The sequence below is a fragment of the Mastigoproctus giganteus genome, chromosome 10 (assembly GCF_048544385.1).
Source record: "Mastigoproctus giganteus isolate SK-2022 chromosome 10, ASM4854438v1, whole genome shotgun sequence".
NCBI classification, from domain to species: Eukaryota; Metazoa; Arthropoda; class Arachnida; order Uropygi; family Thelyphonidae; genus Mastigoproctus; species Mastigoproctus giganteus.
The window spans coordinates 22,227,491-22,243,922 of record NC_143584.1 but is presented as its reverse complement, the minus strand read 5'-3'; the positions used below and the strand labels follow the sequence as shown (position 1 = coordinate 22,243,922).

Sequence of the window (16,432 nt, the reverse complement as noted above, 5' to 3'; positions counted from 1 at the left end):
GGGCATGCCCCACTAAAAATAGGGTGTCACCTTCCTATCCGATCCCTCTTCTTCCTATTTCATTCCCCCGTCTTCACCCTCGCTTCCATCACTTTCTCTTGTACAGCGACTACCCCACATGTCCAAATTTAAATCACAAATTTTTCCCGACCTTTTTAGGCTCTCTAGAAATAATTCTTTTAGCGTAAAACCCCACGTAGCGCTTTCTAAATGCAATTCTACCTAAATCAACCGCGATCGCTCCAACCTTATTTTCACCTAGTCACCGAAATCCCAGGAAAGTAAGTGGCAGGACCTGCCAGAGTATAATTAATCTCTTGGTACACCCGGGCGGCGTCCCCGTCGCTAGGTATGGTAACGCCAGGTCCCACTAGGGGTTCGGCGGCCAACAAGCCGGATGAACAATGGGCACAACAAACTACATACCACACGACCCCCATTATTTTTAAACCTCTGGCATAGACAGGGTACTGTCACTCGATACATAAAACATACGCAGAGATGGGAGAAATCCCCAGAGCCGTCTGACCATACCATACCTATTAAACCCTGTCACTTTACTACACTCCAATTATAACTTACGCCTTTGCAGTTTGGTTCCACAAAGCCAACACTGTAGTCAACAAACGCCTTCTGGACGCAATATAAAGAATCATTCTACTTACTGTCACCCGCACGGTAAGCAGCCATGCTCTACAGGTCCTGGCTGGGGCTCTTGCACTCGACCTAATCAGAACTGGTATGTTGCACTACCTATCTAAAGGATCCATGCGTACCCTTGTGGACGTCATACTTGATCCGGACAACAACCGAAAACTGGAAAAAGCAAGACTCCAGACACCTGCGGCAGGCATGGCAGACCAGATGGACGGCCTCGACGAAAGGGGAGATCACTAAAAAGTTCATCCCAACAGCTGATAGGTTTTACCCCAGCTCCCCGACCTGGTTCCATCCAGGACTCCACGCGATGTTCCTCCTCACGGGCCATGATACATTTAATGCCAAACTCACCTACTTTGGGATCACCCAGGGCCCTCTATGTATCTGTGGAGAAGTGGAGAGTTGGCATCATCTGATGTTTGACTGCGAACTCTATACGAAGACATCAGATGCATTCTCATCACAAAAATAACATACCTGCCACGAAACATGGAACGCACCTACTGGACACGGCAGATGAATATAAAGCCTTTACGATGTTTGCGTAAGCACTATTTGCGCGAAGAAAAGCCCTCATAGCGACAAACTCCTAACTTCCGAAAACGGCTGCCCGGTTTACTTGATGGACCAAAGAGGGCTCAACAATGGACTACTCCAAACGTTACACTGCCCAATGCAGGGGTAGCACAACGGCCTAGACGACTCAGCAGTGCCACACGAATGGATTTCATGGACGGGACAACGTTCCCATGTATGACCAAAAACCAACCTGACAACCCTTGGATGGGACTGCACTGTCTCAGGAACTGCAACCGGACTTGACCTACTTGATTTGACTATGACATCTGCAATTTTGCTGCCAGCGCCTTTCTGGCGATCTATACCGACTCACTTGCTCAGTACATTTGCTCCTTCCCCTTGTCTGGAGGGGAGGAGATGGGCCTCTGTCTCCTCGCCTCCCGGCTGCTCCCATTCTTCCTCTAATGGGCCTGTCCCCACTGATCTGTCTGGGGTCGCCTTCTCTATAGTCCCCATATTTCTGTCTGTCTCCCCCCCCCCCCGTCTTCAGTCTCCTCTCCCACTAACTAAAACGACAGCGTACGTCCTCTAAATTAACAGCCAAATTACTAGCATAAAAATTCAAACCTCACTCTTATTAAACCATTTCGGCTTAAACTCTAGTGCTTATCCCCCTCCCTTTTTTTTTTTTTTACAATAGGTCCTTGCCACTGAAATCTTCGGAAACTAGGTGACAGGTCTGCCAGAGCACAAAATATATTCTACTGGGTACCTGACCTGCCTCCTCGTGGCAAAGTGTGGGCAACGGTGGATTCCATTTGGCGCCCAACGGCTAAATGGTCAGAAGATACAACGTACCATGACATTACACTACAGAACAATACCAATCTCTGGCCTCCACAGGGTATGTTTCACAAACAATGCATACAATGCGGAGATTGGTGAAACCTCTGGTGCTGTTAGACCCTAAATACTTTACACTTTACTCATATTTGTTTTAACTTATTTGTTAATGTTGAATAATGTTTCCCTAGGGGTCGGGGCCCCTAAAATACTATTGTTGGGGCCGCAAAGGTGATTCCGATTTATTGAATCGCAGACGAACTGTCGGTATGGAACACATTAAAAAGAAATGAATTTTTATTATTGTAATTGAATTCTTACGTGACCGACTAGGAGAGTCGGGAAAAAAAAAAGCATTCCTATTGAGACCAAGGTTATCCCTGTATTATTTATTATAGTTCAGAAAACTTCATATCTGACTGCACAATCACTCCCAGGTCTTTTTCATTTTCTACCACTCTAAGGGTAGTACCACACAGTTGATACGTTCCTCTGGGGGTAGAAGTAACCCCATATGCGGTACTTTGCATTTGTCAATGTTAAACTTCAGTTGTCACTTCTCAGCCCATCTGCCCAAATTATCTAAAAGAAACACAGTACTCCAAAATTTCCGCTGTTGTCATTGCATATGTCTCTCATCTGGTATTAGAGAGGGATTTCAACATAGGTTCTTTCCATGACAAACTTTTAAGAATTTTTCACTGGCGGGCCGGATAGAGCAAATGCACTTTAGAGAAAAAATTAACTGCCACTATACAGTAGTCAGCAGCACTTAGGCCTACTTATTTTCTTCTAAATTCTACTGCTTTTTTTTTTTTTGTTAGTTGTTGGTACATCGGCTTCTGTGGCCATAATGCACCTCCCAAAGTTTTTTGCACTACCCTGATCCAAGCCCGAGGCGGGATTCGAACCCGCGACCTTTGGCCTGCCAGGCAGGTACTTTACCCACCCGGCTAGCCCGGTCGGCGAAGTCTATTGCTGCATTCCCCTATATAAAGGGGAATTCCCCTGCATAACGCCTACATTTTGAAAAATTTTGTTTGCAAACTAGGCTTTCGGCTTTTATCGCAAAGAAATATTTTTTGTGACAAGTATCCACTTTTGAGAGTTCGGCAAGATTTTTCATGTGGCCCATTGCGATGTTGACAGTTACTGGGTCCGCAAGCAATCCAATAAGTCACATCATCAACAGAAAAATCTCACCACAACCCTGGATCTTTTGCTTTATTCACTTCATACGTACTACATACGTAACTCAAGTTTGAACGCTACATACGTAGCTCAACTTTATGGGTTAACTATGGTGTATTTACCCCGATACTATATATTTAAATTTGTAATAAATACACTAATTGAGAGTGGGATTTTGTTTAACCTTCAGTATCACGACGAGTGGTGTTTTTTGGAAAAAAATAATAACAATGCGGAGAAAAGTCGAACATGGCAGTTAAGAACAATTACAAAAAAAAAAAAAAAAACAACTAAAATAGCGTGTAGTAGTGAAAGAGTTAAAGTTGGTATGATAGAAAGGGGTAAAAAACTGATTGTCCTAAGCACGTGCTTATTTTGCTTAATCAGGCACTGGTGCAGGCCATTGGAATTGCTAAGCTTCAGTTTCATCTTCCTCAAACCAAGACTGGGCACTTCTAGCTGTGTTTGTGTGTACTGGAGAATTATCTTGAAACATGGCGTCGTTTGTAGGAAACAATATTTGCAAAGTGGAATGAACCTGGTCGCTCAGGATATTATTATTAGCCATATGGTGCAAGGAAGCCTGAGGCTTTTGTTTTAATGGGCTATTTTTCCCTCCATAGCTGAGTTAGTCGGTCTCAGGCGTAGATAGCAAGGTTTTTTACCCCAGAAATTGGGGTTTTTTCGTCCAACAAACAGGCAAATCGACCAGAGAACACACGCAATTTACAGACAAATAAATATATGGGTAGGTGTAAGAAATTACAGGTGACCCAATATAATAATTTGAATTTGAGGCTTTTGCTGCACCATCCAAAAACAAATTTCTGAGTTATACACTGTATGTGTGTGTGAGAGAGAGAGAGAGAGAGAGAGAGAGAGAGAGAGAGATGATGATGTTGTTGTTATTATTATTAGGAACATTAGCAACTAAGGCCATATTGCTCCGGGGATATGCGGTGGTAATTTCCTGACCTTTCCGCATCCTCCGTATTTGGTGGTCACGGGCTCGAACCCCAGTCTAATCAAGAAGCGTGTGCTACGCACTGCTGCTCCTGCCCACCTGGCTACGGAGGCGCCGAGAGAGAAAGTAGAAAGGAGTCACCAAGAAAGAGAAGAATGATGATATCCAGCTCAGGACCCTGGTGAGTACCAAACCCATACTCACCAGATGTGTGGGGTTAACTCAATCCAGTGGCAGAAATTCGCCCGTTCAGAGTGATAGGACCTAAAAGATACCAAGATAGTACTGCCCAGATCGCCCTTGATCCTCCTCCACGTTTGACACAAGACAGTCAGGGCGATGCATTTCCTTTGCCATTCCGATGCTTGAAAATGTGAACGATAATTCCTCTCTGAAAATATGGGGTCTCCAAACACCAAGTGTCCAATTTTTGTGCTCCTTACACCACTGCGTCCTCTTTCTAGCATTAGCATCAGTAACGAGTGGACTGGTAATAGCGGCTCTGCCATAAGTTTCAGCTTTATGAAGTTCTCTTCAAGCTACTGTATTTCGCTATAAACTAGATTGCCGAGACTCGCATTAAGTTCTGCAGTTAGTTTTGAGGCAGTAAGTTTATATTTTCGGACTACAATCCTTTTTAGTGTCCTGCGGTTTCTTTTGGTCAGTTACGATTTTCTGCCACAATTCTAGTCCTATCAGGTTTTGTTTTTCCATTCATGTTGAATGCAGACATCGTTTTCGATGCAGTTGTTCTGGATACATTAAAAAAAATCAGTAGTTTTAGTCACTGATGTCTTTGCTAAATGTGCACCAACAATTTGAGCTCCGAAAAAAAAATCATCACTGCATGTTCATAAATACGTCATACAATCCATTACAAAAACCACTACTTTCATATCAGGTGTTTCCATTATTTTGCCCAACCCCTCTGTGTACATGGGAAACTGATTATACACAGTCAGAACTGGAATTTGGGGAGTACAATGTGTACAGAAAGGATAGACATGACAGGAAGTGAGGAAGGGTTATGCTGTTAATTAAAAAAAAAAAACAAAATTTAAGGATAAACTAGCTCGACAAGTACTGGCATGCGCACACAAAGACTGCTCAGTAGCGGTCACGAAGAGCGCCTCTAGCGGCAGTTATGGAACGTTCGCGCGGTAAACATAAAATCCTGCACTAGTCCGCAAATTAAATAATCACCCCTCGTAATTCATGATTTATAACAAAATAAGTCAACCCTCAACATAAAAATTTGTTACAAGGATTCCTAAAATATCCTAAGTAAGCACTGAATTTTGAAATGGATCAAAGCTCCTCTTCCAAATTTACAGTAATATTTCTGTAGATGCCAAAGTTATTTAGAATGTCAAGTTTTTTAGGTTGGCAACGAGAGCTGCGAAATCTACCAATGCTGCTCTCTGGCTAGCTCTGTTTTCTAATTCTACCAAAGGGGTTCCATCCTTTCTTCCACCATCCGTGCCTTTCCTCTGCTTTTTCCTACACTACCTCTAACTGCTTCAAATATCAGTGGCAGGATCTGTCGCAACAGCCGATTGTAAATACAAGCATAACACCACCGAGGCCAACCAATATTAGCAAGGAAAATACAGAGCACATACCCAACCACTGTCCATTGGTGACCTTCTTAGGATGTGCTAGTTTTACACCATTCTTCGCTGTAATTCTTTATTCGTTTCACTATATATATATTTTGCTGCATTATGCAGGCTACAATTTAATTTTTATGCGTTTTAACTGCCGAGAATGGTTCTAAGGTAGAAATCAGAACGCACGGTTGTTATTGTTTATTTTTATATAAGTTATTTGCAACAAATACACGAGAATTGTTTTCCTACATAATTTTCTATAAACAATTCAAATCAGAGCTCTCTTTGATGGACCTACTGATTCGTTATTGATTTTACAGATAATACTTGTAATTTTTGTAAATAACTAAAATTTTAAAAATTAATAACTAACAATAGAACTATATAAAACAAATGATATGCAGCCATGTTAGATTTATATTCAAACAAATATGATTTACTACAAAATACTGAAAACCTTACTATTTCCACTAGCCGCAGAAAGCCAAGTGTTGAGCATATATAGGTCCTGCCTGAAGTTTTGGTCGACTCTTCGCTTTCATCTGATGTTAAACTTCCCTTTTCCAAACGATCAATAGCTGGAGTGGAGCACCTACTCTCTGCATCCTTATCTGCCGTACCCATGGGATATAATTGTGGAGCCTTCGTATTATTCACCTAAAAGTGTGACAGGGCAGGAGAATATTTTTATAAAAACAATTTCAGAATTGCTACAGCCAGTGTACAATTTTACGTACAACTAGTAATTAAATAAACAAATACTATTTTAGAAACCTAATTAACCCTAATAAACTAACGCTTCGAGCTGCACATGCATAAAACTTACCAGCTAATTTGCAGGTTCATTGCTGACAACGTGTACTAGTAGTTTGGTACGCATAAACTTATCGATCGTATGACTTTTACACAGCAGCCGACAGTGTCATGTGACCGATGAAAGTTTTATACATACAACTGTGGCACTTGAATAGTTAAAGATCACCAACGTTAAACAATTCCTTTATGTTCATTGTGGTATAAAATTTAGCATTAATGAACACCTCTACTGTTAATAATCTGTAACCATATGGTTGCCTCCACATTCCTGTTGCTTGTTCGAATCCTCACGTCGCTACAAGAAAATGCGCAGCCCATTAATAACTGACGCTGTCTGTGGCAGTCACACCAAACAACGAAATTGTTTGTTGCAAGACCTTTCAAATGGATTGGCGTGTGGAGTACACGCACATGAGCTATTGGCAAAAACACTACTAGGAAGTGGGTGGATTACAAGAAGAGCTAACAGTAAATAAAACACTTAATCGGTAGGTATTGAAGTTTAAACAATATTCACGTGTACAAACACAAGAGAATACGCAGAAGAACCAATAATGATTTTAAGCATCAAAAGTTCCTTGGCAAAAAGAGTCGGAAGAAATAAAGCAAAAGTCCTCTGGTTTTCTATATTTTTTTTTTTTTTTTTTTTTTCGGCTGGCAGATTTTAAATTGTAATAAACAGCGCAGCAGTTCAGTTTCAGTGTCACAATAGAACAAATTCCTATAGAATGAATTGGGTATATACTTTTAAAAAAACCAATGATATCATTGAATGGCTACTTTTCAATTTCTATAATAGATAGAATGGCGCAGTTTTAGCAGTTAGGTTAGGTTATATTATGTCAGATGCGTGTTAAGAGTCAAAGAAACTAAGGTCATGGGTGTTGATATATTTTGTTTGTAACTGCGTGTATTTTTCAGGTGGTTTGCTAGACGAAAGACCCAAATTTCAGAGCGATAAAAAGATGAATCCTTGCTGGAGCACAACTAATTCGGCCACACTGAGAAAGTCCATAAAAACTCCTCATCGTGTTTATGGGTAGTAGGTGGAAGAGTATACCGTATGCTCTTCCACTTACTAGGTTAAGAGACCAATCACCCAAAGCACCACACCACACCACACCTACATATTCACCACCACATTGATTGGTTTGCTGGGTACAGTATCTTCATATACATGCAGAGGGGTTGCCATAAAAAACTTTTTTTTTTTTTTTCAGAGGCCCTTCCTGGCAAGCTTTGACAGTGCCAGGGTTCACCCCAGGTAGAAGACCGTACACGCTGTACTGATGGTCCGCCTCCTCATTGTTATGGACAGGCAACGGAGGTCCCGGTTTCCAAGTCCCACGGCTAAGTTGCCAGAAAAACAACATAATCCCACTCTACACTATACAGACTACATAATAACTTACACTATCTCTGGCCTTAACAGAGGTTGTACTGCAACAGAGAGTAAACTAAGCGGAGTTGGGGGTACCAGGTGCCGCAAGACATGTAACACTATAAACTATCTCAAGTGTCAATGCAAGCTCCAAAGTGCAAACGGGAGTGTGATGTAGTTGTTCGTATACTACCCACCTGAGAAGTCAATATTCCCTAGCATACAGTGCTTCAAGAAAGCGGAGTTTACCAATCCCCAGATTTCGACGTCATACAAAACTGCTGGATTCGATAATCGTTGAATATAAATCCTGGTATCTCTAAGCTCGTGAATGTTGCTTCATCAGCCACCTTAAACGATATAGCTTGATGTGCAGGCTTTCCACATGGTTGTAAAAATGGAGCTTTGAGTAATACGTTACACCCAAATCCGTATGTTTTTGGGAGACTGGGATCCGAGTGCTATATAGTATGGACGTTATCTAAGCAGGGTTGTTCTTGAGAAAGTATACTACCAAAGCTGATGTGGATGAATTGTTTAGTTCAAATTGGGCAAGATACTCTGCTATCTGGATGTGTGTTTTTTTTTTTTTTTTGATAGTTGTTGGCGCATAGGCTTCTGTGGCCATAATGCACGTCCCAAGGTTTTTGCAGTACTTTGATCCAAGCCCGTGGCGGGAATCGAACTCGCGACCTTTGGGTTGCTAGGCAGGCACTTTACCCACCCGGCTAGCCCGGTCGGCATCTGGATGTGTGTGTGGGTTATTTCATCAATTGAGTGTTGTCATGGCTATTGATAGGTATCATCAGTTTAATATTCTCTGCCATCCATATAGCCAGGTGGCATTCGCCTTATGCCAAAGGCAAATGGCACTAGTACAGGAATGAAAAACCAGGAAGCCATATCCTTCCCAAGTTCAAAACCAAACCCAGAACAGGCGCTGTCTACAGCTGCATGGAAAATCCTCAACCATCACACCAGAATATATATTAATTGGGGCAGCCACCGTTTCAATGAGCATGTGGCTGTTCCCAAGTGCTTCAGGTGCTGTCGCTTCGGCCATACGACACACACCTAGAGAACCTGTCTGTGGCCACTGTACCAGCACCAGGCACGAATTTATCTCCTGCCCAAACAAGGAAAAGCCTCCAACCTGCGCAAACTGCAAAGCGATGAAGATGCCATCTGACCACTCTGTCCGGAACAACAATTGTCCAATATATGTAAAAGCTAGCACACAACAAATGAAGACCGACTATGGAGAAAAGACAAAACAGATACAATTTAACTAGAGTCAAAATTGCGCAGCATAATGCGCAAAAATCAATAGCAGTAGCCGCGCAAGTGGTAAAGAAAGCACAAGAAGAAAACCTGGACATACTGATAATTCAAGAGCCCTACACCCACAGCAAAAAGGTAAGAGGATATCCCCTCCAGTTCAAGATAGTCCAGACCAAGGATGATACTCCCTGGGCCGCAATCATCGTCCGGAATCCTGATCTCCCTTGGAGCCTTTTACATAATTTCCATCTATGCACGGCCGGGGGAAGACATCATGACCGCAATCAGATACATGCAGAACCTGCAACTACACCTCCCGAATGCTAAGTTGATCATTGGCATGGATGCCAACTGCAGATCACCTGCCTGGCACAGAGAGACAGCTGATCGCCGGGGTACCAGGAATGGACAGCACCGAGAGGACTTTATTTCCACCAGCAACTTAACTATCTTAAATTGACCAAATCAGCCCTCCACGTTTTCCAGCACGCTAGAGGAATCCACCACAGACATTAGCCTTGCCAGTCGCTCCATAGCTGGCCATCTCACACCCTGGGTAGTACAGGAAAACTGGACCACCTCAGACCACCGAATACTAACCTTCAACCTGTATTGCTCACTGGTCCACGGTAACCAGGCAACAAAGATACAATATATCTAAAGCAGACTGGAACCTATTCCAAAGGATGCTGTCGGACTCCACAAGCAACTTCAATCCACATGGGCTCAATCCAGATCAACATCAACAGAAGCTAGCACAACTCATTACAGATGCAGCTAATATAGCTATACAAAGAAAACAATCAGCACCCAGAGCTGTGTCTTGGTGGTCAAACGAACTGCAAGACAAAGGACAAAGGGTAAACAGCTGTAGGAAGAGATTCCAACGCGGCCGACGATCCTGGCCCCAAGAGGAGGTGAACGACCTCCGACAACGCTACCGCGAGGTCAGAAACAAGTACAATGCCAAAATTAAGCTCAGAAAGAAACGCTCCTGGGAGGCATTGGTCTTCACTGTGGGGAACACCAACCCCTGGGGCGTGATATACAGAGTAACTACAAACAAACTCCCCAGGGGAGAGGTGGTATCAGCGACTAGCACACCACAAGGCACCTACACCAGGACTTGGGAATCCTCGATTGAGAACATCCTGGACCACATACACCTGCCATACAAGGAGCCGCAGACAACGGAACAAGAAATACTATGTTTAAACAACGACAGATACTGGACAGCAAAGGAAGAACCTCCGTTTACTTTAACAGATCTCAATTTAGCTGCTGCAAGAATGAAAAACAGGAAAACTCCAGGAGAAGACTATATTGAACCTGAAATAACCAAGAAAACAGCGGAATACATACCTCACATAATACTGCACCTGTACAATCACTGCCTGTCTGAGGGGGGTCTTCCCCGACGCTTGGAAGTCTGCCAGGGTTCAGCTCGTTCTTAAGAGTCCTACCAAACCACAAGACCAACCCGGCTCATATAGGCCAATTGCCCTGCTGTCAGTGCTAAGCAAGCGCTTCGAAAGATTACTACACGACAGGATAGAAGCACATTACCAGCAAGCAGTACTCATGTCACAGAACCAATTCGGGTTCAGAAAAGACCGATTCACCATAGACACACTAGAAAGAATTGCGGAGGTTGCCAAACACTGTGATAGAAAATACTTTCTCCTTATCTCAGTAGATTTTGCTGGTGCCTTCGATTCTTTATGGTAGCCCAGCGTGCTGGAAAGACTCCGACAGGCAAAAATCCCGAACAACCTGTATCGATGCTTACAATCTTACCTCCAAAATAGAAGAGTATCCATTACCACTCCTTACTGCCATGTTACCAGACCAGTTCACAGGGGATGCCCCCAGGGTTCTGTCCTAGGGCCGCTCCTGTGGAACATAGTTCTGAATGGATTCCTCAATCTGAATCTTCCCCTTGTTGCCTCCCAGTCTTACGCCGATGATTTTGTGCTGCTGATTGAGGCTGACAGCAGGGCTCAGTTGGAACTAAATGCAAATGGCACAATTAATATACTCCAGGAATGGACCAAACTGCACCATCTAACTATCTCGACAGCCAAGACAAGTTCAATCCTACTAAAAGGAACCCTTGATACACGATGGCCTCCTCCAATCAAAATCAATGGAGTGACTATCAAATTGCAGACACAACTGAGGTACTTGGGGATTGTACTAGATAAAAACCTATGCTACACACCCCACACCTGGAGCACATTAGAACAAAAATTAGAAAACTATCAGCACTTATAGCCAGAATAACCCACAGAGACTGGGGCCTAAAAAAGAGGTCCCTCACCCTCTTATATAAGTCAGTCTTCATCCCAGCCGTGACATATGCTGCGGGGGTGTGGTACACCTAGGCAAATACAGCAGTGAACAAAAGAAAGCTTGAATCCATTCAACGCTCCATATTACTTACAACTACCACAGCTTGCTGCACTGTCAGCACCCATGCATTCCAGGTCCTGGCTGGATTCCTGGAGGTTTTGCGCTGTGGGCTGCTGTACCAACACTCGAAAGGAACATGGGTTACCCACATGGATTTCACTGTTGATCCAGCAATCAGCAAAACCTTACAACACAAAAGGCTTACGGAACACCTAAAAGACACTTAGCAGAATCGATGGAATTTATCTACCAAAGGAATCATTACCAAGAAGTTTCTTCTTGGTAATGATTCCTTTACACCACATTTTTACTGACTGGGCACGGCTCCTTTAGAAAAAAGCTACACGAATTTGGTCTCACAGACACCCCATTCTGTGCCTGTGGACAAGAAGAATCCTGGGAGCACCTCCTTCACGAGTGCGACCTCTTCGAGGACCTGCGTGAACAACTATACACGACTATCCACTCACTACTCAGGATTGAAGAGTACGTCATTTTACAGGAGCAGGACAACTACAGGGCCTTCACTCACTTTGCCCAGCTGCTGTTTACAAGACGAAAAACCCTTTTACCTCCCTAAAGAAAATGAGACAACATAATAGGAGTAGGGCCCATCTTTTGGACCCAAATGCTGGACATGACACTATGAAGCTAACATCTTGCGACGTAGAGAAGGCCATATGGCGCTCTCTACCCCCGTACAAGCGAGGTATCTTTTAACCCCTTCCCCCGGCAGGGGGAGAGGAACTTGTTCCCCATCCCCCTGCCTCTCCCATTTTCCTTCTGGCGGGGCACGGGCATGCTCCACTGCTAGCAGGGACCATCTACTCTATCGACCCCTTACTTCCTTTTTCCTCCCCCCCAGCCTTCAGTCTCCCTACCCTTCTTTCACTTCACACCACGTCTGCCCCACACGTCCAAATTTAATTAACACCAAAATTCTTGCCCGACCTATTAGGCCTCAAATTTTGATATTTCCAGCGCATAACCTCATCTAGAGAAATTTCTAAAGTTCTCGGCAGAATAGACCGCGTTCATCTTTTACTTCTTAGGTCCTAGCCACTGAAATCTCAGGAAAGTAGGTGGCAGGACCGCCAGAGTAGATTTCTCCTAATGGTACACCCGGTCGGCCTCCCCGTGGCTGGGTATGGTAACGTCGGGTCCCACCAGGGGCCCGGTGGCTAACAGACCGGATGAACAATGGGCACAACACACTACATATCACATGATCCATACACTTTTAAAATCTCTGGCCTTGACAGGGTACTGTCACTCGATACATAGAACATACGTGGAGATGGGAGAAATCTCAGGAGCCGTTAGACCCTCAACATACCTATATCTATAGTACAGGCGTGAAGAGGATTCTCGAGAGAACCTCTTTGAGAGACATCCCACGTCCCACTTTACAAGTATATCACAACCAGGAGATTTGAGAAGCATTCTTTCTTGAAGGAGAGATGTCAGGAAACAGAGGACATCTCCTCTGGAAATGTTCTTCGCAAAGATGGAGCAAAATGATTTCACCCGCGTCATAGGTGAATATCCAGATATGTCACTCGTAATTCGGCATTTTTATCGAAGGCAACTATGATGCTGTCGGTAACTGCACGTAGATTTGTGGTGGTCGGTGTCTTCTTAATCCCACAGTGGATTTGCTCTGACTTGTTAGGCATGAGTTGACTGGTGTTTGCTGATGACAGCATTATTTCAAGGATTTTCAGCAAGCAAGATGCCTCAGTAATTGGTCCGAATTCGTTGGCTTCAGTTTGTTGCTGTTTTTTGGAACTGGTTAAACTACATATTTGTTCTACGTATATGAAAAAACATTGCTGAGTTATTATTGAATTTTAAATATGCAGTAGAGGATCAAGAAAAAAGGGGCTGACACATTTAATAATGAAGAACTGTATTATATTATCTGTGCTTGCCACAATGTTTGCTAAAGAGTATTAATAGCTACAATCAGTTGCTTTTTATTTAACTGCATGAAGTTGGGAAGATCAGGCTATCATGCTTACTTGGCTGCCTCTGAAACTTTGTGGGATCAATTCGTGGTGGAAGTTTCTTATACTTTGCTGCATATTTTCCCAGCACAAACACTAGAGGTCATGAAAGCTGAAAGTTTCCAGCGCATGTGCGCTTTTTGTTTGTTGTTCAACGTAGCAATTAAGGAGGGCGTCCACCAGGGTCTTTGGCCATGTTGATAGGTGGATAGTTTTTGTAGATGTTGCCGTTACAATGATGTTGAGCCACCAGCTGATCAGGCCAATTACTGATAGTATTGTAGTATGTATGTAGCAGTCTTGTAGTATGTATCACGGGATGGCAGTGGAAGCAAAGCGGCAGAGATCAGTGTTTAGTTATTTTGGCACAGTGGTGCTGATTAGACTTGTCTTGGGCAGTTTACAGTGAGTGTTTGGAGTTGGACAGAAAATAAAATTGGCTAGCGGCCTAGTTCACATCTAGTTTCTGGCGATAGGCTACAGTACAGAACCATCAGAAGAGAAGCAGATATCTAGCAGATGAGTGCCACGTGTGTACTGTGTATTAATGGGAGAGCGCCTAACGCCTGATAGCTTCCCTGAAATGCAGTTCCAAGATGAAGTCTCCACATACTCTCCTTGTTACAGATGCATGGACTTGATTTCGAATCCAATTTGTGATATCATCGATTCCAGAGCAATCAGGAACTGGAGAAAGATAGACGACATCAAAGAGAGTTGCTTTAAACGTAGCTGGAATCATTTCGTGTGAAGTTACTGGAGGAGCAGCTTACAAGCGAAAGGAACAGGTTAGAATAAAATAATAATAATAAAACACCTTCTGCTCTGTGGTGTTTCCTTGAGTAAGCAAGCAAATATAATTAAGAACACAAGTATACAAAGCGTAATTGGAAGTAATTTATAAAGCACTCAAGTTACAAATGCACGTGCAAGCTGGTAATGGCTCAAGTACAACCAGTAACCAAGTGTGAACAAATAACTAAGGAAACATAAATATATAAGCAATAACATAAACAAGTTTAATCAGGTTCAGGTAATCAAATTATAAACGAGAAAATAAGTTACAAAACAAGTTCAAGGAGGTAGTAAGTAACTATAAGGAGGTAAGTAGGCAAGCATACTCAAGCAACAACAATCTAGTGAAAGTGAGAAAAACAATTACAAGTGGCCAAGCAACCAAATTTAACCAAATAAATAATCTACTTAGTGTGAGCAGCAAAAAAGCGTATACTCGTTTGTTTGTTATTTGGTTTTTAGGAGCATTAGCAACTAAGGCCATATTGCTCCAGGGATATGCGGTGGTCATTCCCTGACCTTTCCGCATGGTCACGGGCTCGAACCCCGGTCTAATCAAGAAGCGTGTGCTACGCACTGCTACTCCTGCCCACCTGGCTACGGAGGCACTCGTATATAAATAAATGGCCAAGAAAATAATTACGCTAGCATGCATAAGTAAGCAACCAGCCAAGTGTATAAGAAGGAGGTAAGTAATCAAGCTAGAAGAAAGAAAAGTGAAAGAAAATAAGATGTAATTAATGCAAATTACAAAGCTGCTGGAATCGGTTAAGTGAACAGAGAGACCAGCTATCTTGAAAATACATTAAAGTAATTGTAAGTGAATGTAAACAGACAAGCGTAAGCAAATAACTAAGCAGGTGTTAAGTATATCAAGACAAGAAACAGTAAAAGCTCGATGATCCGAATTACACGAGGATGGAAGAAGTCCGGACAGAGGAAAAATCGTTTTACATGTGATTTTAATTCATGTTTTTTTTAAACTATTCAAACCATTATTTTGTTATTCGAATATCAAAATAAATAAATATATGTAATAGTAACATACATTAAAATAATTTTCCTCCTAATGATATTTATTCGGCCAATGGGAGAAGAGAGATGCGGGTTACGTGGTAATACGTAACAAATACAAAAATACTTAACAGCAGCTTGTTTTACTGTGGTAAAACAAAAACTTCTGTTTAAGCGTGGTCACGCGCTATGTTTATATAACGCAACCAAGCGGTACCATTCTTGATTTCCATATGTAACATATTTATTTAAATCTAAGATCGTAGTTTTTCTTTAAGAGTTGTCTATGGTGTATCTACACCAATATTATATACAAAGGGTACTAGGAGTGTTTTGCAATACGACGCAACAATGAATCACAGGAAGCTGCTTGTTGCTGCATGTTGAGACATGTTCATACGTGTGTAGTAGCCACCGCGCCAAGTCGATGGGCTCAGTTATTCATTAGTAGTGAGAGTGTAAAGTGCTTGCGATGGCATCGTGGTCACGAAATGAGATAAGGACAGTTTTCCGGTATAATTTCGTGCGTGGTTTAACCATAGACCAGTGCTTAGAAGAAATGACTCTTGCACTAGATGATGATTGTCCACATCGTACAACGATATTCAGGTGGTATAGAGAATTCCAAAGGGGAAATTTCACTCTGGAGGATTCTGAGAGGCCGGGAAGGCCACGAACGTCAGTTACGGAGGAAAACGTTACTGCTGTGAGGAAAATGCTTGACGAAAACAGGCGAGTGACCTACCAACAGATAGAGGATACTTTGGGCCTAAATGCACCAGCAATTCGTTCGATTCTGCAAGATCATTTGCACGTGAAGAAACTTTGTTCTCTCTGGGTGCCGCATCAACTGACTGAAGAGCAGATGACACGACGTGTGACTTGGTGCCGGGAGATGTTAAAAAAGTTTGATAAGGGACAATCTCGGTATGTGAACAAC

At 42.7% G+C, this 16,432-nt stretch overlaps 1 protein-coding gene across 2 annotated transcripts in view; it reads right to left on the bottom strand.

The window, feature by feature from the left end:
• LOC150078850 (uncharacterized) overlaps positions 1-16,432 on the bottom strand; it is a 73,495-nt gene that overhangs the window by 34,940 nt on the left and 22,123 nt on the right. The window contains exons 1-2 of one of the 2 annotated variants that reach the window (XM_090382632.1): positions 6,614-6,804; positions 6,250-6,444 (exon numbers count right to left, since the gene is read on the bottom strand). In XM_090382632.1, coding sequence (XP_090238758.1) covers positions 6,250-6,411 — 162 coding nt within the window. In that variant the 5' untranslated portion in view covers positions 6,412-6,444; positions 6,614-6,804. Of the gene's footprint in view, positions 1-6,249; positions 6,445-6,613; positions 6,805-16,432 lie in introns of those variants that run through there. The other variant, XM_090382631.1, reaches the window with a different exon arrangement.